General features: G+C 37.4%; 1 protein-coding gene across 1 annotated transcript; it reads left to right on the forward strand.

The window, feature by feature from the left end:
* Positions 1-369: 369 nt before the first annotated feature.
* Positions 370-27,850, forward strand: LOC123537273 (neuronal acetylcholine receptor subunit alpha-9-like). The gene is made up of 9 exons (XM_045320939.2): positions 370-541; positions 8,570-8,724; positions 15,347-15,391; positions 15,814-15,923; positions 16,771-16,936; positions 17,590-17,717; positions 18,785-19,035; positions 21,015-21,168; positions 23,299-27,850. The coding sequence occupies exons 1-9, from the start codon at positions 511-513 to the stop codon at positions 23,594-23,596; spliced, it is 1,338 nt and encodes a 445-aa protein (XP_045176874.2). The 5' UTR covers positions 370-510; the 3' UTR covers positions 23,597-27,850.
* Positions 27,851-27,861: the final 11 nt, after the last annotated feature.

Here is a 27,861-nt window from a genome sequence, read left to right on the forward strand (position 1 = left end):
CCACTGCACCAATACAAACCTGTTCTCCGCAAGTAACTGCCAACTTCCGCACATGAATCAGAGGCGGAGGACAAATGATTTCAGACACAATGTCTTTTATAAAATCGTTACGGAGAACATACGCCCCGCCCAGGGATCGAACTCACGACCCCGCGATCCGTAGATCTGCGCTCTTCCTATTGAGCTAAGCGGCCAGATTTGGATAAACATGAAAACTGCTTTAAAATGTTTATATTCAATTTTACTATTTTACGGAACCATTTTAAAAAGTAGTCTGCTATTTTATTTGGTTCATGTCATATACGTCATAGCCTGTTCCCCAATAAAATCTGTTCTCCAATAAGGTTCTCCAATATGATCAGTCTACTTATTAATAGTTTAGCGTGTAATAGGAAAACATTTACACACAATTGAGCGGATCTAGTTAAAACAATTCAGAAAGTTTTAATTTATTCTACAAAAAGTAAAAAAAAAAAAGATTGCTCCGGATTTTAAACAGATATCAAAAAGATGTGGTATCTACTTCTTGCAAGTATTTTCGGTAAGAGGTTTTAAACATTTATTCAAGTGTGCACATCTAAAAGAAATCACTATACTATACTATTTTGTACTGAGACATTCCTGAAAATGAATATCTGTATTTTCTTTTGTTTTAGTTTTAAATATTGAAATCATAACTATGATAATATTCAGGACATAAGGGTTTTTTTTTAGATAACATGGTGTTTTCACTTTTACACGAATTTTTACCTAAAAATTAGTAATGCTCACGGATTTTAATTGTGAAGATAATGATTGAAAAACTGTATCTGCCTAATGGGACCCTATTGGAAAGAAGTGATTAATTTTACTTTAATGGGTCATCCTAGGCGGTAAAATCATATACTTTTTTATGTCATAACTATAAAATATACTTGACTCAATCTTTCATGTATTAATCAGCATATCTATTTTAAGATTTTTGTAAAATTTTAATCAAAGCGTTTAAAATATATTGATTAGTGTGTATATGTATTTTCACTGTATAATTTATATATAATGTTTCATGATATTATGCCTCAATAAATTTGAATTGAATTGAGTCCCTGCCAGTTTAGTAAATACTTCAGTTAATGGCTTTTAATTCCTAAGTAGAAGTAAGCATTAAATAGTATCGTATCAAATTATATTCCAACATTTTTAAGATTTTCTTTTAGATAAACAAAGAAGGATTTTACCGTGTATTGTCTTGTAGATTAAAACATGTTTCCCAAAATGACATACTTTTGGCTATTCCGCCTAAAAAAGGATTCCAGATTAGTATCCCTTCCTGGTGTAATTCGAACGTGTTAGAATGGAAATAGATTTTAGTTTTGCGTGCTTTGTTGGCAAATAAAACACGTTTTTTTTTTCGTTCGTTAAATAGTCATTGAGGATGAAAAACATGTCATCATGAAATGTCAATTATTATATCTAGACCTTAGATAAGAATTGTTCAGAAATGCCAGTTCTATAGAAACAGGATTTAGATACTACTCAGAAAATGAACATTTTTCATTCATTTTTAAAAGTACAGCTCCTGTTCGTTTTACAGCAAAACACTTCTTTCTTATTTTAAGGAGAAGAAATGAATTTGTATATAAATAAAGAAGATAATAAATGTACAAACACTATTCACAATTTAGATAAAACATTTGCTTTAGTGTAATGCATAATGTCAGTGTTAATCATTCTTATTCCATGCAAAGTAATTTCCATGTAAGACGTGTTTCTTTTTGTTTGATAAATGTGTTTACAACTTTTTGCAATGGTATTCACTATGCCTTTTTAAAATACTTTTAACAAAACGTACATTTTAAAGAAATTTTAACAACAGAAATAATAATAATTATTAAGTGTATTTAGGAAATTATAAACAGCTTAGCCGTATCAATAACACTGGCACTATGCTCTTCTTATTCCAATGTGATATTTATGACAGTCTGTAAAAATGTTTCATCTCTTGTTCAATGTAAATAAGACTGTTTTAAAGGTTTAAATGGTACTGCTTCGGTACTTTAATGTCTAATAATTTTTAGGTAAATAATGATAGAATTTTAAGTAATAGTAATAATATTAAAAATGAGTCTAATTTAAGGTAATGTCTGACTTTTTATAGTCAATTCAATCTATCACAGTCTCTTATAATTCATATATGAATGACTGTACATTGTATCAATGTTTATGATTTATGTTGTATATTGATGTACATTAAAGAGACTATAATTAAGAAATAATAAGTTCCCAAGCGTGGTTTATCGTAGAATAACCCGTGTTTTTGAGTTCTTATGCGTAAGAATATATATCAAGAAGGCCGTAGGCCTGAGTGATATATTTTTTCGCATAAGAAAGAAAAACTCGGGTTATTTTACGATAAATCACACTTGGGAACTTGTTATTTCGATTCTAACACTACATACTAGTGTCAACAGTTAGAAAAAATGGTAACTACTTTTTACGACATGAACTACACTTCGTGCTATGCACCTGGACCATTCTGTACATAGAGGATGACGTAACTTCTTTGCACGCGCATGGGTTATCGCAAAATAACCGTTGATTGATTTTCTCCTATGTGTATATAGGTTATTTGCTGGTCGTGTTAGAATAAAGAATATGTATATCATAATTATCATAACCTTGTATTAAGAGTTAATTATGTTCCATTTTGTCACTCCCTAAATTTTATTACATTCTTTAGAGAAAGCACGGAGCAGTGGATTAACAGTGTGTTTTTCAGCTTTTGATTAATGTATGATTCGTCTGCGAAAAATATTTCTTAAGCTAGAATCACACAGCCCCGGACGGTCTGGATAGCATCCGTAACGCATCCGTAGAACTCTTAACTCATTCGTAAATCATCCGGTGTATCAGTTCAGAAATCGGGGGCATCCAGGGGCAAGGGTGTGAAGTTTTGAACATGCTCGTAATTTTGCCATGGATAATATATCCGTAAGGAATCCATAATAAACCCGTAACAGTTCTGAAAAGATCACATCATATTTTAAAAGATCGTAACAATCTGGAAGACTATATGTGGTCAAACATACGAGCTATTACGGCTTTATTCCGGTTCTAATAAGGCTAATTAAAGCTATTGGAGATTTATACACATAACAAATTCGCAAAACCTTTTTGTTTCTTACACATTCGGGGCAATCCGGGGATAGGAATCCGGAACTCATCCGCAAGCCCATCCGGGGCAGTGTGATTCTAGCTTTAATCCTAGAAACCTTTTTATGTTTGTTTGTTTGATTCTGTTTTACTTATGGCCATGCAGAAACTATAAACTAGTATATTGTAATTCAATTATCTAGGGCAAATCAAATTCTACCATATTTAACAAATAAATGTTATTGGTGTTGTCACGGCAACCGAAAATCCACAGCACCCATGCACCAGGAGAATTCAGAGGTGTGAAAATAAAATGTCCGTGATGAAATCAAACTTAAACGGGTGTTATTTTTCATTCAAATCATTTTAGGTTGTTTCTAAAATGTTTAGATAGTGATACGCAGAATTTGTCGCATAAATGACATTTAAAATAAACGCCAAACAGGAGGACGTTGTACTCCTCTCATGACGTTGGAGTCATGTCTCCAAATTCCTTCGGTTACCAACGTAAAAACATTTTAAGTCAGTGAAGATAGTTTCTTCAAACTTTCAGTTTGAAAGGTAAAAATATGTTCTTAATAGATATTTTGTCATCTCAGTTTTGATTTTTTGTCACTTAAGACGGTTTGGTCATCGAACGATCAGATGAATGTAAAATATCAAATCAACTAAAACCAAAAAGCAACATGCATATATATCCCGGCACAACCAGTTTCCGACCGCTTAACAAGTTTTCTGTCCAGTTTTGCACAACTGCAAGTCCAGATCTTTGGTTTATTTTGTCTTACACTTTTTATCAGCATAAGTGTTTTAAAAGCATACCATTTAAGTTTCAAGTTTCTTACTGATCGAATCCCTGAATGATTATTGTGACCGTCAGTAGGAAGTCATGCTGAAAATTTACAGCCTAAATCCGAGCACTGGTGGTATTTTCCTTCCAACGACAAGAAACACGACTAAACTGTTACTATACTTTCATTACACAATGGCAAACATAGAACACACACACAAATGAAGTCTGGCTACAAACATCAAAACCAACATGGCAGATCAATGTACTGTAGGTACAATTGCCTAAATTGGCAGCTAGATTACAGGGGGTAGGGTAAAGTAAATGGCAGACAAAAGTTAGTGCATTATCTAAAGAACTATATCATGTGCTCAATAACTCCAGAGAACCTGGGTGTCACATCTGCTACATTGATAGCTGTCGCAGATGACAATGTATTACATTACTGCTAAGGTTTTGACACTCCAAATATTAAAAAATGCTCAGAAAATGAAAAAAGCTGTTGCAATGACAGGCATCAGGATTGCATTGTCAAAATAATTTTGTGTAGTACGATTCACAATTTTTGAAGGAAACATGGGTTAAGGAATATACATTTAGTGCAAAAGATATATAAATAATGTACATTGGTTTAAGTAAGAATAGGTAGTAGCCAAGGAAACATGCAGGTTTTTTGGTAATATGAAAAAACCTCCTGAAAACATGGCACTGCTACATAAAAGGAATTTATATAAATTTCCAAGTACCAAAACTGAGTGAAACTGGGATTCTAACTTGTTCTGATCCACTGTAAGCAATGAAACAGTTGCAACTGATAAATTTGGCTTGTAATGATTTTTATCATACAAAGTCTTAGACAGTCGAAAATAGGTGGAGGTCGGAAATAATTTGTTTGGGGATAGTATAAAAACATCAAAATTGTAATCAATACCATTTGAATTATGATATGAATACAAAATACAGCTAAATCGTAAGTTTAGTTAAAATGGAGTTACGCATAAATGATGTTTTTCGAAAAACTAGGTTCAGCATATCCCTCTATAGAAAAAACCTTAGCTAAATTATGTATTTACATGTTGATAGCAGTAATATACAACTGCAAAACGAGTTGAAACTAAAATGATAATAACAATAATAATTATAATTGTAAAACTGATACTACTTACTCTTTTAGCGCTTGGGAGGCTCCTTCTGATATCAGATTTTTTACGCATTTTGTTCGTGTGAAATGCCTGCCTTTCGGCTATATTGTTCAGCTATACGATATAACATTTTATTAAACAGATGTTTGTATACTTTGTATATAACATGCGTGAATGAGAACCATTAGGTTTCTTTGCATTTGATTATCCAAATTCTTTGTTATTCGCTGAGGTTTCTCGAACTCCTTGATAGAACATTTAGTTCTCTACCATCCAGCCTATAACACGATCTGCTAGTGTGTATCAATTTTTTTTCAGTTTTCTGATCAAACAGTTAGGAGTATTGCTTTCATTTTAAAAAAAAAACCTATTTAAAGGATAGCGTTAATTCTAAAAATCGTTCAATGGACAAAAATAATGACCGTTATCAGGCATGATAAAAATTATAACTGTTGAAGGGACATACCGCCAGGTGAATGTAAAACATCAAAACAACTAAAATGAAAAGCAACATGCATAATCATAATATCAAAACATCAAAATCTTAATCAATACCATTTGAATTATGATATAAATACAAAAGGCAGCTAAATTTGTTCTGTTTCATGAGTGTTTTCTTGTAAATAAATGCTGCCTTTAACTCACTAAATCTTATATTTAACATTCTATTCATGACTGTGTAGCAATAAAAGTGAGTTTCAATATATAAATGAATCCCTTTGATGTACTAATTGAGCCGTGCCATGAGAAAACCAACATAGTGGGTTTGCGACCAGCAAGGATCCAGACCAGCCTGCGCATCCGCATAGTCTGGTCAGGATCCATGCTGTTCGCTTTCAAAGCCTATTGCAATTAGAGAAACTGTTAGCAAACAGCATGGATCCTGACAAGACTGCGATGATGTGCAGGCTGGTCTGGATCTATGCCGGTCGCAAACCCACTATGTTGGTTTTCTCATGGCACGGATCAATTATTCTTTTTTTTCATTAAGTACTACTGAATTTTTGAACTGGTCATAAATCGAGTGCATTGTATTTTATAATTAATATTGTACACAGAAACCTCATGGATGAGTTATTTACTTTAGAAATCAATTAGGTTTGAGTTAAATCAATCATTTCAACAGTAGAAGCATTGTAAATATTTGCCAGCCATTAGAGAAAAAGAAACTATCACATTTATTCAATATGCAGTTACGTTACTAATTGTACACCGGAGACAAAATGATGCCGTTTATATTTTGTTTCGGAATCAGCTAGCGCTTTCACATATACGCTTAATTTGATGCGAAAACCACAGGTGGCAGTAACGTATCTAGGATACAGTATGGGTCGATAAGCCATATATGTTTGCAAATTTTCAGTTAATTCTTATTGCGTGCCTTACACAGTTAAACCAGATAATTTTTCATATTCACAGTAAATTCTTACTGCATACTTTACACAGAAAAATATCTTTACATATTTACAGTAAATTCGTACCCTTAAGGGTGTTTCTCTTGTTGTTCTGTCTTCTGAAAAGGCATTGAGTAGATACGTTTTTGGTTCTAAAGGTTTGCTTTTTATATATTTATACACGAGCATTTTTGTGTTTTACATGCCATGCCTTTTTGTTTCCATTACGTGTGTTAGAGTTTCACCTGGAGGGGATTACTTTTATTTACACTGTCCCGTGTCTTTGGAACATGGCGGGGGTAAGAGTGAGGTTGGGCGCGCACCATAAACCGGTTTAAGCTCCCCAGTGGTGTTTTTGCCACTGACCGTTCCAAGGCGGTGCCCGACTATGTTCCTTGATTTTGTTCGTTTTGTCCTCTTGTGTAGGCCTTGTGTGTGTGCACGTGTATGTGTGTGTGTTCCTTTGTTTGTTCGTTTTGTCCTCTTGTGTTGGCTTTGTATGTGTGCGTGTGTATGTGTGTTTGTGGTGTGCACGTCTGCGTGCTGTGGGTTTTGTTTTGGGGAGGCTGCGGTTTTGGTACGTGACATTCCCTGTTTGATATTTGTCTGTTCTTTAAACGATAAATATCTATTTTTTGCATATGTACAGTTAATTCATACTGCATGACATACACAGTTACTGTAAGTATCTTTGCATAATATTAATTCTCACTCTGTCCCTTATATAGAAGATACCTTTTTCCATACATTAAATATGTACTACCAAGGGTGCATTCCTTACACTATATAAGTTTTTTTTTTTTGCATATTTTACGGTAAATTCTCCTTGTCTGCCTTTTGCAATAGATATGGTTTTTGCATATTTACAGTTATTATCTAAGTACTACAGAGAGTGCATGCCTTACACAGTAGACATGTTTTGTTTTTATTTTATTTTTTTGCGTATACACATTTAATTCTTACCTTACATAGAATATCTCATTTTACAACTCTACAGTAAATTCTAAATGTCTGCTTTACTTTTAAATAGATATTGTGTGTTTCATTGTTTCATAAATGAATTCTCACTAGGATATAGTCGTGTCCCATTGAGGTGATGTAATAGTTTTAAATATGTATGATGTTATCAAAGTGTATATTCAGCCTTTGTTCTATTTAATTAATCTTATTAAATTAGCCATGAAAATGTGCAACTATTTTGATGTGCATTTTATTGCTTTGTAGATGCGGATTCATGGCTCCCGTCAAAGTCCGGCAGCTCTATTTGTGCAGCATTGCGGTCACGTGATTGAAATTGGTGTTGGTTTCAATTATCTGGCTTATTAGTGAGGAACTTGTGTATGTGTGTCCGTGTGCTGGCATGGGGTGGGTTTGATACTCGGTACTTATCAAATTGGTTCAACTGTTTGGATTCGCGAAATTTGTATTTTCAGCATCATAGTATCGACTTTTTTTTCAACTTTTGTCATCGCAGTTTTGTTTTTCACCATCGTGGTTTCGAGTTCATGGTCGTGATTTAAACAGGTTAAATATCGTAATTTCAACTTTCACCATTGTAGTTATGGCATTCAACACCGAAATGTTAACTTTCTTCGTGAAATGCGATCTGAATAAATCGTACAAATATGGAATGCACATACAAAATCATACCTTCATCAGATACATTGCTTGCTATTAAAACACGTGCGCTTGACATGGACAAAATGTGATCAGAAACAGAAATATGAAATCGTGACACCACAATCCCGGAGATACGAAATTATATCACGTTTTCGTCATCGGAGGAGTAATTTGGTTTCTACGTTTACAATTTTTCGTAACATGGGAAATACGTATAGGGATGCTGCCGATGGAGATATTTCACACTGACCTTTTACAGTGGAACTTAAGAGATACTATTATGTTTGATGCGCACCATAAACCGGTTTAAACTTCCCGTTGGAATTTTGCCAGATTGTGTTTCTTCATTGTGTCCATTATTTGTTTGTGCTGTCCTTGATGTCTAACTGTTTTGTTATGTAATTTATGTAAAAGTATGTCGTCTGCACATCCATACAGTGTTTGAAACGTTGCTGTTCCTATTTGAACGAAAATTGCATTATGCATTTCAGTATTGTTTAGCACTGTACATAATGCCGAAGCCTACACCCCAAACGACACTGCCACTTTACAGGCGGACTTGTACGCTTCATACGCAAAGAAATTTAGACCGCGATCCAAAACAGATGTGTTGCTGGAGTTTGGACTCTTACATATTACAGAACTGGTAAGTTCCAACAATCTTTCTTCTTCTAGAGCTTTTACGTTAATAACAAAACACAAACTGCAATCTTCTCATCAAATTATGTCCAGTTTTCTTCATCTTAAGATGACAAATGCGAGGGAAGCATTCTTAAACTGGCTTCGAAACTCAATACCGATGTATCGACTTAACGAACTTTGGTCTTTTTATGGTGTACCATTAGGGTAAATAATCTTAAATCGTTCAAGCGATACCATAACATGGATTTACATGCAAAAACGAATACATTTTCAAGCCAAGTGACGAAAAGCAGTGGGGTGGAGAGACAGCAGCTTTTGATTGATTGGTAGGGCGGAGAAGAGTGGGGCAGAGAGAAGCCAGTTTCGTTCGGTCGGTAGAAAGATGAGGAGTGGGACAGAGTGGCGACTGTTTTTGTCTGGTCGGTAGGAAGGAGAGAAGTGGGGCCGACGGATGGCAGTTTTGTTCGGTCGGTGGGAGGGAGAGGAGTGGGGCAGAGGGACGGCAGTTTTGTTTGGCCGGTAGGAGGGAGAGGAGTGGGACAGAGGGACGGCTGCTTTTGTTCGGTCGGGAGGAGGGAGAGAAGTGGGAAACGGTGATTTTCGGTCGGTGAGAGGTAGACAAGTGGGACAGAGTGACTGCTGCTTTTGTTTTGTCGGTTGGAAGGAGCGGAGTGGGGCAGATGGACGTCAGTTTTGTTTGGTCGGTAGGAGGGAGAGGAGTGGGACAGAGGGACGGCAGATTTGATCGGTCGGTAGGAGGGAGATAAGTGGGGCAGACGGACGGCAGTTTTGTTCAGTTAGTAGGAGAGAGAGAAATTGGACAGACGGACACCTTTGTTCGGTCAATAGGAGGTTGGAAAGGGACGGCAGTTTTGTACCGTCGGTTGGCGGGAGAGAAGTGGGGGAGACGGCCGGCAGTTCTGTTCGGTCGGTAGGAGGGAGAGGAGTGGAGCAGAAAGACGTTAGTTTTGCTCGGTCGGTAGGATGGAGAGGAGTGGGGTAGATGGACTTCTGTTTTTGTTTTGTCGGTAGGAGGGAGAGAAGTTAGACAGACGGACGGCAGGTCTGTTCGGTCGGCGGCAGGTATAAGTGTGGGGCAGTGTGACTGCTGCTTTTGTTCGGTTGGTGGGAGGGAGGGGACGACAGTATTGTTCGGTTGGTAAGAGGGAAAGGAATGGGACAGAGGGACTGCTGCTTTTGTTCGGTCAGTAGGAGGAAGAGGAGTGGGGCAGAGTGACGGTAGATTTGTTCGGTCGGTAGGAGGGAGAAAAGTGTGTGGCACACGGATGGCAGTTTTATTCAGTCAGTAGGAGGGTGAGAAATGGGGCAGACGGACGGCATTTTTGTTCGGTCAGTAGGGGGGAAAGGATGGGAAGAGAGGGACGGTAGCTTTGTACCGTCGGTTGAAGGGAGAGAAGTTGGGGAGACGGCCGGCAGTTCTGTTCGGCCGGTAGGATGAAGAGGTGTGGGGTAGATGGACTGCTGTTTTTGTTTTGTCGGTAGGAGGGAGAGAAATTGGACAGATGGACGGCAGGTCTGTTCGGTCGGTGGGAGGTATTAGAGTGGGGCAGAGTGACTGCTGCTTTTGTTCGGTCGGTAGGAGGGAGAGGAATGGGACAGGGGGCGGCGGTTTTGTTTGGTCGGAAAGAGGGAGAGGAGTGGGACAGAAGGACGGCGGTTTTGTTCGGTCGGAAGGAGTGAGAGGAGTGGGACAGAGGAAAGGCAGTTTTCTTCGGTCGATAGAAGGGAAAGAAGTGTGGCAAAGGGAAGCTGTTTTGTTCGGTCGGTCGGAGGGAGAGGAATGGGACAGAGGGACTGCTGTTTTTGTTTGGTCGATAGGAGGGGGAGGAATGGGACAGAGGGACGGCTGCTTTTGTTCGGTCGATAGGAGGAAGAAGAGTGGGGCAGAGTGACGGCAGTTTTGTTCGGTCGGTAGGAGGGAGAGAAGTGGGGCAGACGTACGACAGTTTTGTTCGGTCGGTATGAGGGAGAGAAATCGGGCAGACGGACGGCTCTTTCATTCGGTCAGTAGGAGGGGGAAGAGGGACGGCAGTTTTTTACCGGTCTGTAGGAGGGAGAGGAGTTGGGCAGAGAGACGGCAGTGTTGATCGGTCGGTGAGAGGGAGAGAGGTGGGGTAATGGACTGTAGTTTCGTTCGGTTGGTAGAAGGGAGAGAAGGGGGGGGGGGGGGGGGGGACGGATGGCAGTTTTGTCCAGTCAGTAGAAGGGAGAGAAGTGGGGCATCTGCATTTTTTTTTCGGTCGGTAGGAGGCAGAGGAGTTGATCCGAGGTACTGCTGCTTTTGTTCAGTCGATGGGAGGGAGAGAAGTAGGGCCGACGGACGGCAGTTCTGTTCGGTCTGTGGGAGGAATAGGAGTGGGACAGAATGACGGCAGTTTTGTTCAGTCTGTAGAAGGGAGAGGAGTGAGGCAGAGGACCGGCTGCTTTTATTCGATCGTTAGGAGGGAGAGAAATGGGTCAGACGGACGGCAGTTTTGTTTGGTCGTTGAGAGGTAGAGAAGTTGGACACATTGACGGCAGTTTCTTTTCGGTGGGAGGTAGAGGAGTGGGGCAAAGTGACTCCTGCTTAGTTTGGTCAGTTGGAAGGAGAGGAGTTGGGACGGACGGCAGTTTTGTTCCGTTGGTAGGCGAGAGAGGAGTGATACAGAGTGTTCAGTCTGTAGAAGGGAAAGAAGTGTCGCAGAGAAACGGCAGTTTTGTTCAGTCAATATGAGGTAGAGGAGTAGAACTGAGGGACGGCAGATTTTGTTCGGTCGATCAGTTGGAAAGAAGTGGGGAAGACGGACGGTAGTTTTGTTCGTTCGGTGGGAGGTAGAGAAGTGTGATACGGTGACGACAGTTTTTGTCGGTCGGTAGGAAGGAGAGAAGTGGAGCAGAAGGACGACATTTTTGTTCTGTCGGTAGGAGGGAGTGGAGTTGGGCAGAGAGACGGCAGTTTTGTCCGGTCGGTAGGAGCAAGAGGTGTGGGGCAGAGAAACGGCAGTTTTGTTCGGTCGGTAAGAGGGAGAGTAGTGGGATAGAGTGACGGCTGCTTTTGTTCGGTCGATTGGTTAGAAAGAAATGAGACAGACGGACGGCAGTTTTGTTCGGTCGGTAGGAAGGAGAGGAGTAGGGCAGAGAGACGGCAGTTTTATTCGTTCTGTAGGAATGAGAGAAGTAGGGTAGATGGACGACAGTTTTGTTCGGTCGGTAGGAGGTAGAGGAGTGGAACAGAGAGAAGGTAGTTTTGTTCGTTCGGTACGAGGCAGAGGAGTGTGGCAGAGGTACTGCTGCTTTTGTTCGGTCGGTAGAAGGGAGAGAAGTGTGACAGACGGACCGTATTTTTCTTCGGTCGGTGGGAGGAAGAGGAGTGGGACAGAGCGACGGCAGTTTTATTTGTCCTGTGGGAGGAGTTGGGCAGATGGACGGCTACTTTTGTTCGGTCAGTAGAAGGAAGAGGAGTGGAGCAAAGTGGCGGCAGTTCTGTTCGGTCGGTAGCAGGTAGAGGAGTGGGGCAGAGCGACTGTAGGTTTGTTCGGTCAGTGGGTGGTAGTGTAGTAAGGCAGAGGGACGGCTGCCTTTTTCTGTCGGTAGGAGGGAGAGGAGTCAGGCAGAGGGACTGTTGCTTTTGTTTGGTCGGTGGGAGGTAAAGAAGTGGGGAAAAGTGACGACAGTTTTGTTCAGTCGGTAGGAGGGAGAGGAATGGGGCAGAGTTATGACTGTTTTGTACATTCGGTCGAAGGGAGAGGAATGGGACAGAGGGACGGCTGATTTTGTTCGTTCGGTAGGAGGGAGAGAAGTTGGGCAGACGGACGACAGTTTTTTCGGTCGTAGGGAGGTAGAAAAGTTGGACACCGTGACGGCATTTTTTTTCGGTTGGTGGAAGGTAAAGGAATTTGGCAGAAAGACTTCTGAGCAGAGGGACGGCTGCTTTTGTTTGGTTGGTGGGAAGTAGAGAAGTGGGGAAGAGTGACGGTAGTTTTGTTTTGTCGGTAGGAGGGAGAGGAGTGTCGCAGAGAAACGGCAGTTTTATTCGGTCGGTAGGAGAGAGAGAAGTGGGAAAGAGGGACGGCTGCTTTGTTTGGAAGATAGGTTTGATAGAAGTGGGATAAACTGATGTCAGTTTTGTTCGGTCTGTAGGAGGGAGAAGTGTGGGGCAGAGTAACGGCAGTTTTTTTCGGTCGGTAGGAGGTATAGGAATGGGACAGAGCTGTGGCAGTTTTTTTCGGTCTGTTGGAGGTAGACGAGTTGGGCAGAGGGATGGCTGCTTTTGTTCGATCGATAGGATGGAGAGGATTCGGGTAGAGGGATGTCTGGTTTTGTTCGGTCGGTAGGATGGAGAGGATTCAGACAGAGGGACGGCTGCTTTTGTTTGGTCGGTTGGAGGCAGAGGAGTGGGGAAGAGTGACGGCAATTTTCTTCTGTCGGTAGGAGGGACAGGAGTGGGGCACAGTGACGGCAATTTTGTTCGGTCGGTAGGAGGTATAGGAATGGGACAGAGCTGTGGCAGTTTTTTTCGGTCTGTTGGAGGTAGACGAGTTGGGCAGAGGGATGGCTGCTTTTGTTCGATCGATAGGATGGAGAGGATTCGGGTAGAGGGATGCCTGGTTTTGTTCGGTCGGTAGGATGGAGAGGATTCGGGCAGAGGGACGGCTGCTTTTGTTTGGTCGGTTGGAGGCAGAGGAGTGGGGAAGAGTGACGGCAATTTTGTTCTGTCGGTAGGAGGGACAGGAGTGGGGCACAGTGACGGCAGTTTGGTTCGGTCGGTAGGAGGGAGAGAAGTGGGACAGAGGTACGGGTTCATTTGTTTGGTCGATAGGAGGGAGAGAAGTGGGACAGACGGACGGCAGTTTTGTTCGATCGGTGGCAAGTAGAAAAGTGTAACACAGTGACGACAGTTTTTTTGGTCCGTGGAAGGTAAAGGAGTAGGACAAAGTGGTGGCAGTTTTGTTCGGTCGGTAGGAGGGCCAGGAGTGGGACAGAGGTACGGCTCCTTTTGTTCGGTGGGAGATAGATGGGTGGGGCAGAGTGACTGCTGCTTTTGTTTGATCGTTTGAAAGGAGATGAGAGAGGCAGACGGATGGCAGCATTGTTCCTTTGTAGGGCAGAGTATGTGCTGCTTTTGTTCGGTTTGTAGGAGGGAGAGGAGTGGGACAGAGGGACAGCTTCTTTTGTTTGGTCGATAGGTTGGAGAACAGTGATGCAGAAGGGAGGTACAAGAGTAGGACAGAGTGGCGGCTGTTTTGTTCGGTCGGTAGGAGGGAGAGGATTGAAACAAAGGTACGGCTCCTTTTGTTCGGTCGGAAGGAGGAAGAGAAGTGGGGCAGATGGACGGCAGCTTTGTTCGATTAGTGGGAGATAGAGGAATGGGGTAGGATGACGACAGTTTTGGTCGGTCAGTAGGAAGGAGAGTAGTGGGACAGAGGGACGGCTGCTTTTGTTCGGTCGGTAGGAGGGAGAGAAATGGGACAGACGGACGGCAGTATTGTTCAGTAGGGAGGTAGATGAGTGGGACTGAGTGACTGCTGCTTTTGATTGGTCGGTTGGAAGGATAGGAGTGAGGGAGACGGAAGGCTGTTTTGTTCATTAGGTGGGAGGTAGAGGAGTAGGGCAGAGTGACTGCCGCTTCTATTTGGTAGGCAGGAAGGAGAAGAGTGGGACAGAGGTTAACAGCTTTTAGTCTGGATCGTTTATCTCTTATATTCAGATGCTATGACTGGAGTTAGACTTCTAAGAACGATGGTTTACTTTCATAGATAAAGCAATCTTAAATTGATTCACACCTTCATACATGAACAAAAATACGCGTACATGTAGGCATATAACGCGCTGTCGAGTTCTTATCTTTACTTGATGGAATTGAGGTCAAATTATTTATTTACAGTGAAACTAAGGCCAGCTGCTTCAGCTGTTTTAATTTTGGAGCAATATTTTCTGTCGACTAATTATAAATATAGGTACAGCTGCACTCACCCGTTCGTCGGCATCCGCATAATTATATGTGTCAACTTCGGCGTCCCAAATTGGTAATTTTGTGTTTGTAAGCTGATATCTCAATAACCTCTTGTAGATACATTATGAATTGAAACTTCACACATCTGTTCACTGTAATGATCTGGCATGCAACTTCCAGGTTCCATAAGTCTATTTTCTCCAATTTACAATATTTGCTTAATGGTCATAGGTTCGACAAAAATAAACAAAGGTGACTTTTAACATTTTCTTTTGATCATGTTTTGATATTATAATGATAAGCAAAAAACAGAACATATGCTTTTAGTTTTGTTGCTGTTAGAAGTATTTTACTTCTGCAATGCGCTTGTGCGAGAGAACACGACTGACTTACTTCCCTTGATCATGAAGCTGGTTCTTCAGTAACCCCTGAACTTCACATACATATTCACTTTGATGATCTTGCTTATTTACAAATATATGCCCATTTTTCAACATTTTGTTTTTTTAAATGATCAGGCTTTTCAATAGTCGAGCAGTGTCGCCACCGAAACTGTTGTTCTGAACTTTGCAACTGCAGGTTTAGATACAATTGTGTATGCTTTAGAAACAGTATTACTTACTTCATATGAGGTCCAAGGTTTGATACAAATTTAGTTTTTATTGTGTTGTAGGATATTGTTACACAGCGCTTACACTGCGTGGGATTTCTTTTAATGGTTAGTAAATCAATTTGGATATTGTTTTGTTTGACCTAAGAAATAACAGCAAGCAAATACTACAATCTTAAAGTGATTTTAGTTTCTTACATGTAAAAAATGTCGATTAAGCTAATTTAAGCCAGTCTACATTCTTATTGTCTTTATTTTTTCTTGCTCGAAAGAATAATATTTCTGCATCAAAATATAGAATCATTTACTTTTTTGTTTTGTTTCCTGTATTTTAACGTCCTTTTCCACAAACACAAATATACTTTTAAGAGTTTTAAAATTCGTTAGTCAAAAATATATAAGGATCTCTTATAGGTTTCAGCATTTTTTAAATTATAGAAACATTATATACATTTATTGTACAAAAAAGTATATATTTTGATCGATTTGTCTTGATTTTCACTCTTGACCTTTTAACTTGTACCTATCAGGATTGGAACGATGACCGGTTGCAGTGGACACCGTCACAATACGGGAATATGACCTTCACCATGACCTTATTACCAGACCTTTGGACTCCGCCTCTAACTTTGAGTAATGCGTGAGTATATCTTCTTCTTCTTTTTTAATTCTGTCAACGTTTGAAATGGCGTTATCTATCCAGATAAAATTTAAAAACAACTAAACTCAATTTCTTCTTACCCAGTATCATTTATAATTAACTTAAATTTAAAAATAACTTCCGACCAAATTTTACCAACTAATGCCTTGATCTTGACTCAGCGTCATTTATCTTTAAATGCTGTCATAAAATAGCTTTCTTATATACTTCCAACAAGTAAATAAACTTTGTCTTAAAATCTGGCACGGTGTAATTTATATACAGATTCAGCCATAACATGTGCTGACTTGCTTTCTGTGTTGAATTTTGGCCTAACAGAAAACTTCATTTTTTATTTTGATCCAGTCTCATTTAGAAATAAATCATGTCTTAACAGTTGATCTAGTTTCATTCAGAAATAATATTGACCTTTTGTAATTTAGAAAATACTTCAATTTTAACTTCCAACCCTGTGCAATTCTGAAATAACGTTTGGCCCTTTGTAATTCTGACATGACTTCAGGTGTAAATATAACTTCTAAATCTGTGCAAATCTGAAATAACATTTGACGCCAGTGTAATTCAGAAACAACTGAAGTCTTAACATTTGACCACGGGGCAATAACCTAATCTGAGTATCAAATAACAAATGAAGTCACCATCGGACGATATAACAATTACTTATAAGAATAACCTTTAGAAGCTAAAAATGCAACGGGTCTTTTCAAGAAGGATAATCACGTGAGCAAGACAAGTCACGTCCCCTAGCAGCGGCTTAAACGGAAGTCTTTTATACAGAAATATGCTGCCCAGTTTAAAATACTATAAAATAGTAATTCTTTTTCAGAGCGGATGAAATAAAATTGCTAAATGACAATTCTAATTTTGCGAGTTCCCCAGTTTTCGTGCAGCACGACGGGGCTGTGGTCTGGATGGCACCAGCCAATTTCATAGCACAGTGTACGATCAACATAAAATACTACCCATTTGATTCACAAAACTGCAAAATTGTGGTAAGTTCGCAAAAACAAAATTTTAAAGAAATAAGAGTTTTCAGTATTACCGCATGAACTATAGATAGATTTAAATTAAATTTGTTTGGCCAGAATGACACCTCGTTGAAAAAGGTATCACATGCTATTGCCAAGTTTAATGACTGTGCAAAAATGATATTGCACATGTCATTTCTAGACCAAAAAGAATTACATTAATACTTTTAGAAGGCGGGATAGTTATCTGTACACGTATTAAAAGCAGTTGAACCTCACTTAGCGGCCACCTGTGTAAAACAGCCATTTGCCCTCAGAAGCCAGTTAATTAACTTTCCAGACTGACTATTTGTTCTAACTTCAACATGTTCTAAGCAATCACTTACCATAAGCAGTCAGACTGCCCTGGGTGACTGCTTAACATTGGTTTGACTATATACTCTAGTTTTAAAGGTACTACAAATTAAAATATTAGCCTCCCTTATTCAATATAAACTGAACTAACTTCCAGTAAAAAAAAGTACTAGTGTTTATAGAAAGCAAGAAAAGACCGCATCCAATACATAGAAAAAGCAAGGAAAATACAGACATTAACGAGTTAAGAACAAAACTGATATACGCAGTGTGTAATAAGCCAGGAAAATACGATGATTTGTTTATATCAATAATTTTTTTAGGTTACTTCATGGATGTACTTGGAAAATCAAATAGATCTTGGTGCAACCTTTTCAAAAATCAACCTTGACATATATGAGGAACATGGTGAATGGGAAATTACTCAAACTTCTGTGAATAATATCACAAGGTTAGTAGTAATGTAAATGATCATATAAGTATTTGTATTTCGAGACTTGTGAGTTGGAATATTTGCAATTTATTAATACGTTTCGTTCACATTTTTGGGTTACAAATAAAGCACCATCCAAATGGGATGAAACTTTTATACTGTAAAATGGTTTCAGCTATAAATTACGGACATGCACTTGTTTCAAAGAAAGGAAATGACACATCTAAGGCGACATTTTTAGAATAATGAACTAAAGTTCTACATGGGTTTCTACAAATATGGCGTTTACACATTTTATTCCCTGACGTGAGCACAGGAGTTGGGTAAGGAAGTGCAGTTCACCTGTCTTAAAAAAATTTCGTACTAAATCCCTTCTTGCACATATGTTTTAAATTTTTCTAGGCAATTATTTAGCAAGAAACTTGTCACAAGGAAACGTATAAAAACGAAAGATTAAGCTAGTAAACTATAAAACTATAATCCTTTTTAAATAGCCTCACTTGGCGCTTACTTTACTAAAGTTTTTAATATTTTTTTTAAAAAAATCAAGACAAATAAAACAACAACAAAACTTTCTTCCTTATTGTATTAAACTCTTTTGCCACTTATGGAAGGAGTTTAAAGAAACCTTTGTTTGTGATAGGTGAAAAAAGAAGACTGTAAATTTTTATCTTGGGCATTTTTAAACTTTTAATCTCCCGTTTTCATTTTTTCAAAATGTTTGCAATATTTAAGGAGATACGATAGATGCTTATGAGAAGTAATACGTGCAATCTCCATAACCCATATAGTTTTCAATTTATGTCCCCTTTGGTATATGAATCATCATATTTTTGTCTGTACAAAACCTTTACACATTAAGAATGATATATAAATTAAGGATTGCTAATGCAAAACTATAACTTTGTCTTCATGATAGCCCGCGTAGGATATGACGGTCTTTCAGAGTGCTCTTACTTTAATTATTTCTCAGATAATAAAATTTTGTATTATGAATTTTTTTTTCATCTAAACTGTGGGAGAGTATATCTTGAAAGTTTTTGTTATTGTCAAAAATGATGAAACTGGTCTTCTTTATGTTTTAGAGTACTAAGTGGTTACCGTTTGCCAGCAATTCAGTTCTCGATTCATCTTAAGAGAAAATATTCCTACTATCTGTTGAACATGCTGCTTCCGGTAGTCATTCTTGCTGTCATGGCGCCATTTGTATTCATCTTGCCAGTGGAGAGCGGAGAGAAGATCGGTTATGCTCTGACAATTCTTTTGTCGTTGTCAGTTGTCATGACACTCGTGTCTGACAGTATACCACCAACATCGACTAATATTTGCGTCCTAAGTAAGTATTATATTTCATAAAGGGGTGAAATTTGCACGCATTAAGAAAATCATCGAATACCAGAGCACTATCGCCGTTCCATGCTTTGACATCTAATGCAGGAGAAGACTATGAAAGCATTTCGATTCTACTAAAATTGTACATATAGTATAATCTCAGTTTAAATTCAAAACTTTATTGAAAGATTCTATACACATAATGTTAACACAACAAGAAATGAAGTACAAGTAGATATGGGGTTCGGGGTCCTCCCAGAGAAATCAAAACAAAAGGTGCATTTAAAGCCATTTCGACAAAAAATCGAAGCGAATCATGTTGAAATATACACTTTACTCACTTGCATAATTGGAGTACAAGTACAGTTGGGGTCGGGAGCCTTTCCCGAGAAATTTAGAAATTCTGCAAAGCAAGCGGTGCGTTTTAAGGCCATTTGAGATACACGAATCTGAGCGAACCATGTCGACAAGTTCGCAATTCTTACACGGGATAATTGTAGGACATACATGGGGTTCAGTGATCCTCCACAAGAAATTCTGAAAATCTACAAGTTAGAAAAACGGTACTTTTAAAAGCCATTTTAGATATAATACCGTTAGCGTAATGTGATTTATAGAGAAAAGTATGCACTTAAATGATTATATAAGAAGTGCTTGTGAAAAAAACAAATGAATGACTATCTTTGGGAGTTATCATTGACTCTGCCACAACACTGCAGACAAAACTCACTTAGTTTCTACTCTAAGTCAGTGAAAATAATCAGTCAGTTACGATTTTTATGGTATGTACGATTTGGGGGTTTTCTTAGTTGGACACGTTCTAAAACAACGAGTTTCAATGCATATACATCCTAAAAGAATAATGCAAGCGAGTAATGTGTACATTTCAACATTATTTGCTCCGATCTTTTGTCAGAAATGGCCTCAAATGTTTGATTTCTTGGGGACAACCCCGAACACCACATCTACTTGTACTCCATTTTGGTAGACAAGTGTGTACATTTCAACCTGATTTGCTAACATATTTTGTCAAAAATGCCTTAAAATGCACCATTTTGTATATGTTTAAAAAAAACCGACGCCCCAATCCCCCATTTATTTGCACTCAAATTATGCAGGCAAGTAGTATGTACATTACAACCTGATCTGTTCGGATGTTTTATCCGAAAGGGCTTACAATGCACCATTTTGTCTTGTATATGTTAAAAATACAGACACCCCCATCCCCCATTTAATAGTACTACAATTATGCAAGCGAGTAGTGTGTACATTTCAACCTGATTTGTTAATATATTTTTTTGTATATGTTCAAAATGTCTTGGGGAGGACCCCGGACCCCAACCTTTTCTTATACAGGCATGTAGTTTATACCTTTTAACCTGATTTACTCAGATTGTTTGTTGTTTTTTTTGTCAGAAATTGCTTAAAATACACAATAATATATGTGGAATTTAAAAATTTCTCTGTGAACCCCATTTCCTATCCTGGACTCCAGATATCCAAGGTGTACTTGTCAACGTAATTTTCTCAGAAGTTGATATCTGAAATGGCCTTAAACTTGTAGTATTTCAAAAATGTCTCAACACCCACCTTATCATATGTTTCAATGCCATATGCGTCATATAGAATGAGACAATGTACAGAACTAATGTCAACTTGTAAAATCTTTAGCAGTTGGTACCTTAGCCCATGTAAGCAACACTTTTCCCTGAAAACATTTTGCTCGTTTCTTTTTTAGCTCTGGATACGGCACTGGTTAAAGTATTAAAGATATTAAAGCTCCGTTTATTTATTGATTTCAGTCTATCGATCGAATTAATAAGTATTTTATTAATCTTGGTTAACGGGACTTATGGTTATGATTGCTGAAATCGAACTTTATCAGATAAAGTCTCCGGAGGAGCTTAGTCTTCAACTGAAAAGTCACCGTTTGACCTAAATTGTGTTGGTGCTAATTTTAAAATGTCTAACGTGTAACTTCAGGCGTGTATCTATTGACGACGTTCATTATCTGTTCTTTGGTAACCTTGGTAACAGTTATTACATGCAGGGTACACGAACTTCACAACAAAACATATCTGATGGGTGAGAGATGTCAGAAACTTGCCAGGGTCCTCGCTAAAATTACGAGATACAGGTTAGTACATATATTTTTTCTTTATTTCAAGGACTAATTCTTCAAATACTCATTTGATCTCCTTAGACTTTCCACCTGTTTCATATCTATTTTTGCGAAGTCTTTTTATTGAACACAGTGGATGGTAAAACGAACTGTTGAAACTGTTCAAAATATACTTGTAAGTTTTTAACTGGATCTTTAAAATTCCACGATGAAAGGATGTCGTCTTTGTTTCTGAAATTGCAGTTTTGAGTTATTGTTTGAGTTTTATAAAAAATTAATGATACTTTAGTCAGCATTGGCATGCATGTAAAAGCTATAAATACATTTCACATCTTTTCTAGAGTACATTATACCAATTCGGTTCCTTCGTTATTTCAGTCTTGATAATTCATTTTCAGTACTTTAACCCTTACCCTGCTAATTTTCTATAACGAACTTGTCCATCTTTCAATTTGGACAGTATAATTAACTGTTAAAAAGGGTGCTTGCTAAAACGATACTGACTGAAAGGTGAACAGTGCAGAGCATGATCAGACTGCACGGATATGCAGGCTGATCATGATCTACACTGGTCGCAAAGGCAGAATCAATTGTGTCCAGCACGATAAGGGTTAAAGGGTTGATATGAAAACCATTTATAGTCAGTTAGTATAACATGTCTTCTTACCAAAAATTAAAAAATATTGAGATGTTATGTTACATATAAGAAAAACAATCTGTTCTGAAAAGCATCACTCTAAAAATGCTCCCGTGAAATTTGCCATTAGCAATTATGCATATGTAGACATTTTTTTATAAATAAAACTAAAACCTAGACCTCTACAATGAATGTGATCTAGGTCCTTTCTTAATACAATAAGCAATAAAACTAAGCCAAAAATATAACTGCCACATCCTTATATGACTCATTTTACCATATTAACAAAATTAGCAGACAGATCTATGGCAGTCGTTGGTCCCAAATGGTGGAATGATCTACCTAGGTATCTGAAAAACATTCAGTCTGAAGCTAGCTTTAGATCAAAACTGAAAACAAATTTATTTAGGCAGTTTCTTGAACAATGAATGTAGTCTTGTTAAAATACAAAATATCAGAAGTGGTGTAAAATAGTATTTATACATGTCCAAATCTCTAAATCTAAGTTCTAGAATCCTGTTCAGATTTTGTATATAATTTATATATATTTTAAATGTGTGTTATGTATTTGTAAAGCGCAATAGAATATTTTATAATTTTGCGCTATATAAATGCCATGTAATTGTATTTGTATTTGTATATCTCATCAACAACAATGAACTGCATTTTGAAATTAAGTCACTACCTAATTGGTATAAACTGTCCTATAACATGGAGTTTCTACGAAAATTCATTTGGTTATAAAATTTAAATGATATAATTAAATTTCTGCTTGAATCATCAGTAAATTCTGAAACGCGTTTTTTTTTCAAAGCAATAATTAGCAAAAGCAAAATGCAAGTTAAAATTCCAAGAAATTGCTTATCACTTTAATTTTAGAACCAAATAAATTTCGTTGGAAAACTCAATATAAAAAGATGTAAAAACGTTTAATTTCACTTCAAAGTCACGACTATGCCTTTCCAGCAAAACCCGCTTTCCTCTTGTTCTAGTTGTAGAATTTTCTCGGCCGGTCATTTCACATTACACACCATTCTAGCTTGTATAGAAGATTTTAGCAACGAAATATCTTAGACAAATTTTGAAACATAATTTGACACAATTAGAAATAATTTGATAACAAAAGCTACTGAAAAGTAAAAACCAAAAGAATTTCAACTTAAGAATGTATATTGCTTCCTGGAAGCAGCTCAAAACTGCTAAGAACAGCATTATGTTAAGTCGTTTCAAGTTTGCTCAGCTTAGCAACTTTTACTATTTCGTCTATACTACCTGTTACAACAAAAACGAAAAGAGAGAAAATAATAGTATGTTCAAATCAGGAGAAATCAATGGCTTTATAACGCTTAAAGGTTTCAGGAACTTTGCTTTGAAATTACATTGGAGTTATTAGTCATTGTTTTCCCTTGACTTGATACATCGCTAATACTGCAAAACATTTTTTTAACATGTTCCAATTGGCCCTTTTAGGGTGAATATGATATCGTAAATTTTCTCTCTGTTTTCAGAAGAAGGCCTAAAATTGGTGACTTAAATGAACTCAAAGAGGACCATAGCCAAAAGATAATACAAGTTAAAATGGCAGAAAAGATTGGCCTGTCTGAACAGCCAGAAGGAGACAATAATAACGCCTGGACTGAAAATGAAAACGAAGAAAAATATTCAGAAATAGAAGTTAAAATTGAATTCACTTACGAGGATATGGTGATCATGTGTGAAACATTAAATTTCATTGCGTTTACAATTTTGACATCATCCGTTACAATTATTGTCATGGTAATTCTCCAAACTGGAGAGTCTGTCTAAAGGAATTGTTCCATCCAGATTTTCTAAGACAGAGACATTTTAATGTCAGGGCAGTTTCAAAGTAGGTTTAATCTCCGGAACATAGTAGGAAAATATTTTGAATCAATGTGACGGGGCCATTAAAATGAAGCTCGCAGTCTTTCCGATAATTTAAGAATCTGGCGTGGGAGTTGGACAGATGTAACGAAGCTGATGTTATGATTTCAATCATTTATATAAAAGTGTCTCTTTTTCAAAATGAAACCTATACTAGTAGAAAAAGTAACCATTTTGCGTCTTGTGTGATTGAAAACTGTATCGGGTATCACAGTATCTTTTTGTCAGGCGAATTTTATGGAAAAGTCGGGATATTTTTTATTACGGCTAGTGTCACCACTTTTATCTTGTCAAGTGCGTGAAATCGGAATAATGCTTAATGACAGGAAAATGTCAGAAAACTTTGAGCCGCACCATGAGAAAACCAACATAACTCATAGTGCATTTGCGACCAGCATGGATCCAGACCAGCCTGCGCACTGTTCTATAAATAGCGCACATAAAAACTTCACTTCGTTCCATTTTATACGGTGTTCCATTTGGACAATCGTGACATTTTATTTAATACTAAACCGCGATGCACGATGGTACGATGACGAAAACGCGATGGCACGATGATGAAACAACGATGGTATGATGGTGAAAACGCGATGGCACGATGATGAAATCGCGATGGTGCGATGGTACGATGGTGAAATCCCAGTATGGACCGTTCGGTAAAATGTTACCGTGTATAAATATCGCACACGGTCGGACAAAACGTAAGTTCGGAACGGCCATGTTGTCTTTACAGCAGGTGTTAACATAACGGTCAAGACAGTCACTTTCGTATGGACTAATCTGTATGTTATTTTCGTTTCTTGATTCAGTCGTTTCGCAGTTTATATGAATAAAACGCGGAAAATTCTTTTGACGAAATGTCGTAACATTTAAATTCGGACACTCGATTATTTTGTCATACGTTCATATGCTCCAGTCTGTTGATATTTCTCTAAGCTGGTGTGAAAAATTCAAAAGACGTGCAGTGTCACAATAATTTTCTCTTGATTTACCCCTAAATTCCAGCTGCAGCTCCGGTTTATTGAACTGAACACGTACTGTGGAAGGCACGTGATTTGTTTCAATGACAACGTCTTTCTGTCCACCTGCAACATAAATTCATCTTGCGTAAATTCTTTTGCAGAATAAATTAAATTTTATTTGGAGTGAACTTTGGCAAAGTACCATTAGTATCACAGATACGTTACTGAATACTGAACTTAAATGCAGAATAACTAATTTGGTATATAAAACTAAATAAAAATATATGCTTCATGTTACGTATATTGTAAAATGAAAAAAATAAGTGAAAAACACATGAATTAAAGTAACGTATGTTGAATAAATTAATGTATATTGGCATGGCAATAACGTTTGGACAGTGTAAATTAATTCGTAGAAAATAATTTTGACAATTTCATATGTAAAAAGCATTAGATGTGGCTACAATAAACTTATAACTTATATCCTCACACCATAATCCTAAAACCTCTTTTTAAGAGAAAAGGTATAGGATATGCACTGTTTGATTTTTGGTTAATAAAGGAACGCTCTTTTCAAAAAATAAAATACAATGTGCATTAAAATCTTAATGTAAGCAACAACAATATCGCAGAATAAAAGGGTCATCGACCCTATATCGCAACCCAGAATTTCACTGCTTTAATAAGTTTTCCATTGAGTCTTATAGAGAAAATAACAACCGCCTAATCTAGCCATTTTTACTACTTTACAAGTATGATAGTGAATCACCTAAGGAATAATAACACCCGCCCAATCTAGCCATTTTTACTACTTTACAAGTATGGTAGTGAATCACCTAAGGAATATTGCTGTGAAATTATGTCATAGTGGGATTAGTGGTTTAAGAATAGAAGGCCTTTGAAGATTTTTATATTATGGAGCTCTTTATCTGTGAAAATCTTTTAAAGGGACTAAACTCAAAATCGTTCGAAAAAATTGCGATATATATGTATCAGGAAATTATTGTTATATTTCTCAAGAAGGTTTTGAGTCTTGGTTACTGACAGATTATATGTTATGGAAGCTTATGAGCATAGCTGTTTGCTTTTTTTTAAACCAACTTTTCCGTTGTCATGGGACACCGAAGATAACTGCCTTAATCATAAAGACTACGTTTCCTAAGACAATTGCCGATGCAAACCATGTTCGATTCCCGACACAAATATCTAATTCTTCTTGATTTAGCATTTTATATTTTATAGTTTAACACCAAAAACATGTTCTAATGCTCATAATTATTACCGTGGCTATTTCTAAAAGAAAGATAAATCTTAACCAAAGCCTGGAGTCCAGTTTCGTTAATCAAAAATATATTGTTATGAAAGAACACAAGTATTTATTAAAACGTGGCAAAAAATGTCAAGAAACCTCTTTTTTTCAGTATTTGCAGCGGTAACTTTAACAATTTTTTTCTTAACTGAAACTGTTGGCCCGATTTTAAAATAATTTCACACAAACAAGTGTTCACTGGGTGGTCCTTTACATATTGACCATATTCGTCAATGGGTCCAAATTCGAAATAACTTTGCAAACAAAAAATACAGTCTCTTGTGCGACCCTTCATCAATACTATTATTTCGATTAGTCAGAAACATGCATAAGTTAAAATTTAAATAAACCTCCTAAACCATTTATCGGATTTTAACGTAACTAGACTCCACGCTTTGGCTTAGATTATCTTTCTTTTAGCAATTATGTATCATTATTTAAGCAGAATTTTAATTTCCCGATGCGAAAATTAAGAAAGACATGCAAAAATTAAGACGATAAGTATCGCCCTAAAAACCTCGCGAGGATTGTTTAATCTCGCATCTATATATGTTTTGGGATATGGCGACATTGTCGCGTGTTGGTGAGGCGAGAATTAAAGTGGAACAAACAGGATTCCGTAGTAGTTGGAATAATTTTGATAGAGAGTTTCCCTAAGAGCGTCTGCGTGAAAATATTTCAATGGCGGGCCAGAAGTTTCTAACACGAATATTTTCCCGGTAGATACATATTAGGGAAAAAGTTTTTTGATAAATCAGAATTATTTGTACAGTTTTAGTACAGGGCCACTGAAATACTTTTATGTAATTATTTTGAAATCTGATCAGTAGTTTCTAGCAAGACGATTTTGTTGAAAGTTTCCAGTATATACAAACGGAAAAGTGACCACACCCCTGGTAGCCATTTTTGACAAATCTGAATAATTCACTAACATAAATGAAAACTGCTGTAATACTTACGTCCGTGCAATTGTTTTGTGTCATACAATTTATCTGTAATTTCCAAATAAGATCGGACCATCACTACACAGGTTAATACGACAACCAAAAAGCGAAGCGAACACAGTTTTGAAGTATATAATACGACAACCAAAAAGCGAAGCGAACACAGTTTTGAAGTATATAATACGACAACCAAAAAGCGAAGCGAACACAGTTTTGAAGTACAAATTCGAGTCCTCATTATCCAGTTTATTTGGCTTATAATACACAATACTAGACACGACTTGCGAATATTGTCAGTAAAACACCTTTATTGTTGACAGTAAATTCATATAAATCTTATTATATGTTTAACAAATGTAGCTGAGAATATAACTGCGAAATAAATAGATTAATAATAGTCACAGCTGTCTTAGTCTGAAATTATTTTCTGTTTCGAAATCTGATTGGTGGAGTTGTTTAGGTCGCTGACACACTTTGGTTGGCCTATGGAAGGTGTTGCAATGCTTGGGAGTCAATTGAGCCCTGTCATCAACTCAAACGTGTCCGAAAGGGTTAATCTTTGGCTTATCAATCTATGTTGTACCCAATAATTCGCTTCTGTACATTAGGCAAAGGCATTTTGCACTTGGCAAGGTATGAGAATTTAATATTTTATACAGTTTTGACCCCGATTTTCAACCTTTAACAATTGCCGATACTTGCCGATAAATACGGCATCATTTCAGCTCTGAAAATAGGCTATGTACAGTATGAAAATATTTTTTGTTTCAGTTAGTTCATAGTATAAGAGAACTTGTTTTGAATCCAGGAGGAAACTGGTAGAAATGTAGAATGGAACCATTCTTTTGAATTGTACACGTATTTCTTTTGATTAAGCGGTTTTTGTTGTACACTATAGTATGGAAGAGATGTTGAATGGCAGAATTATAGTACTGAAACAATTCTTTTTATTTT

This window comes from Mercenaria mercenaria, chromosome 17 (genome assembly GCF_021730395.1).
Source record: "Mercenaria mercenaria strain notata chromosome 17, MADL_Memer_1, whole genome shotgun sequence".
NCBI lineage: Eukaryota > Metazoa > Mollusca > Bivalvia > Venerida > Veneridae > Mercenaria > Mercenaria mercenaria.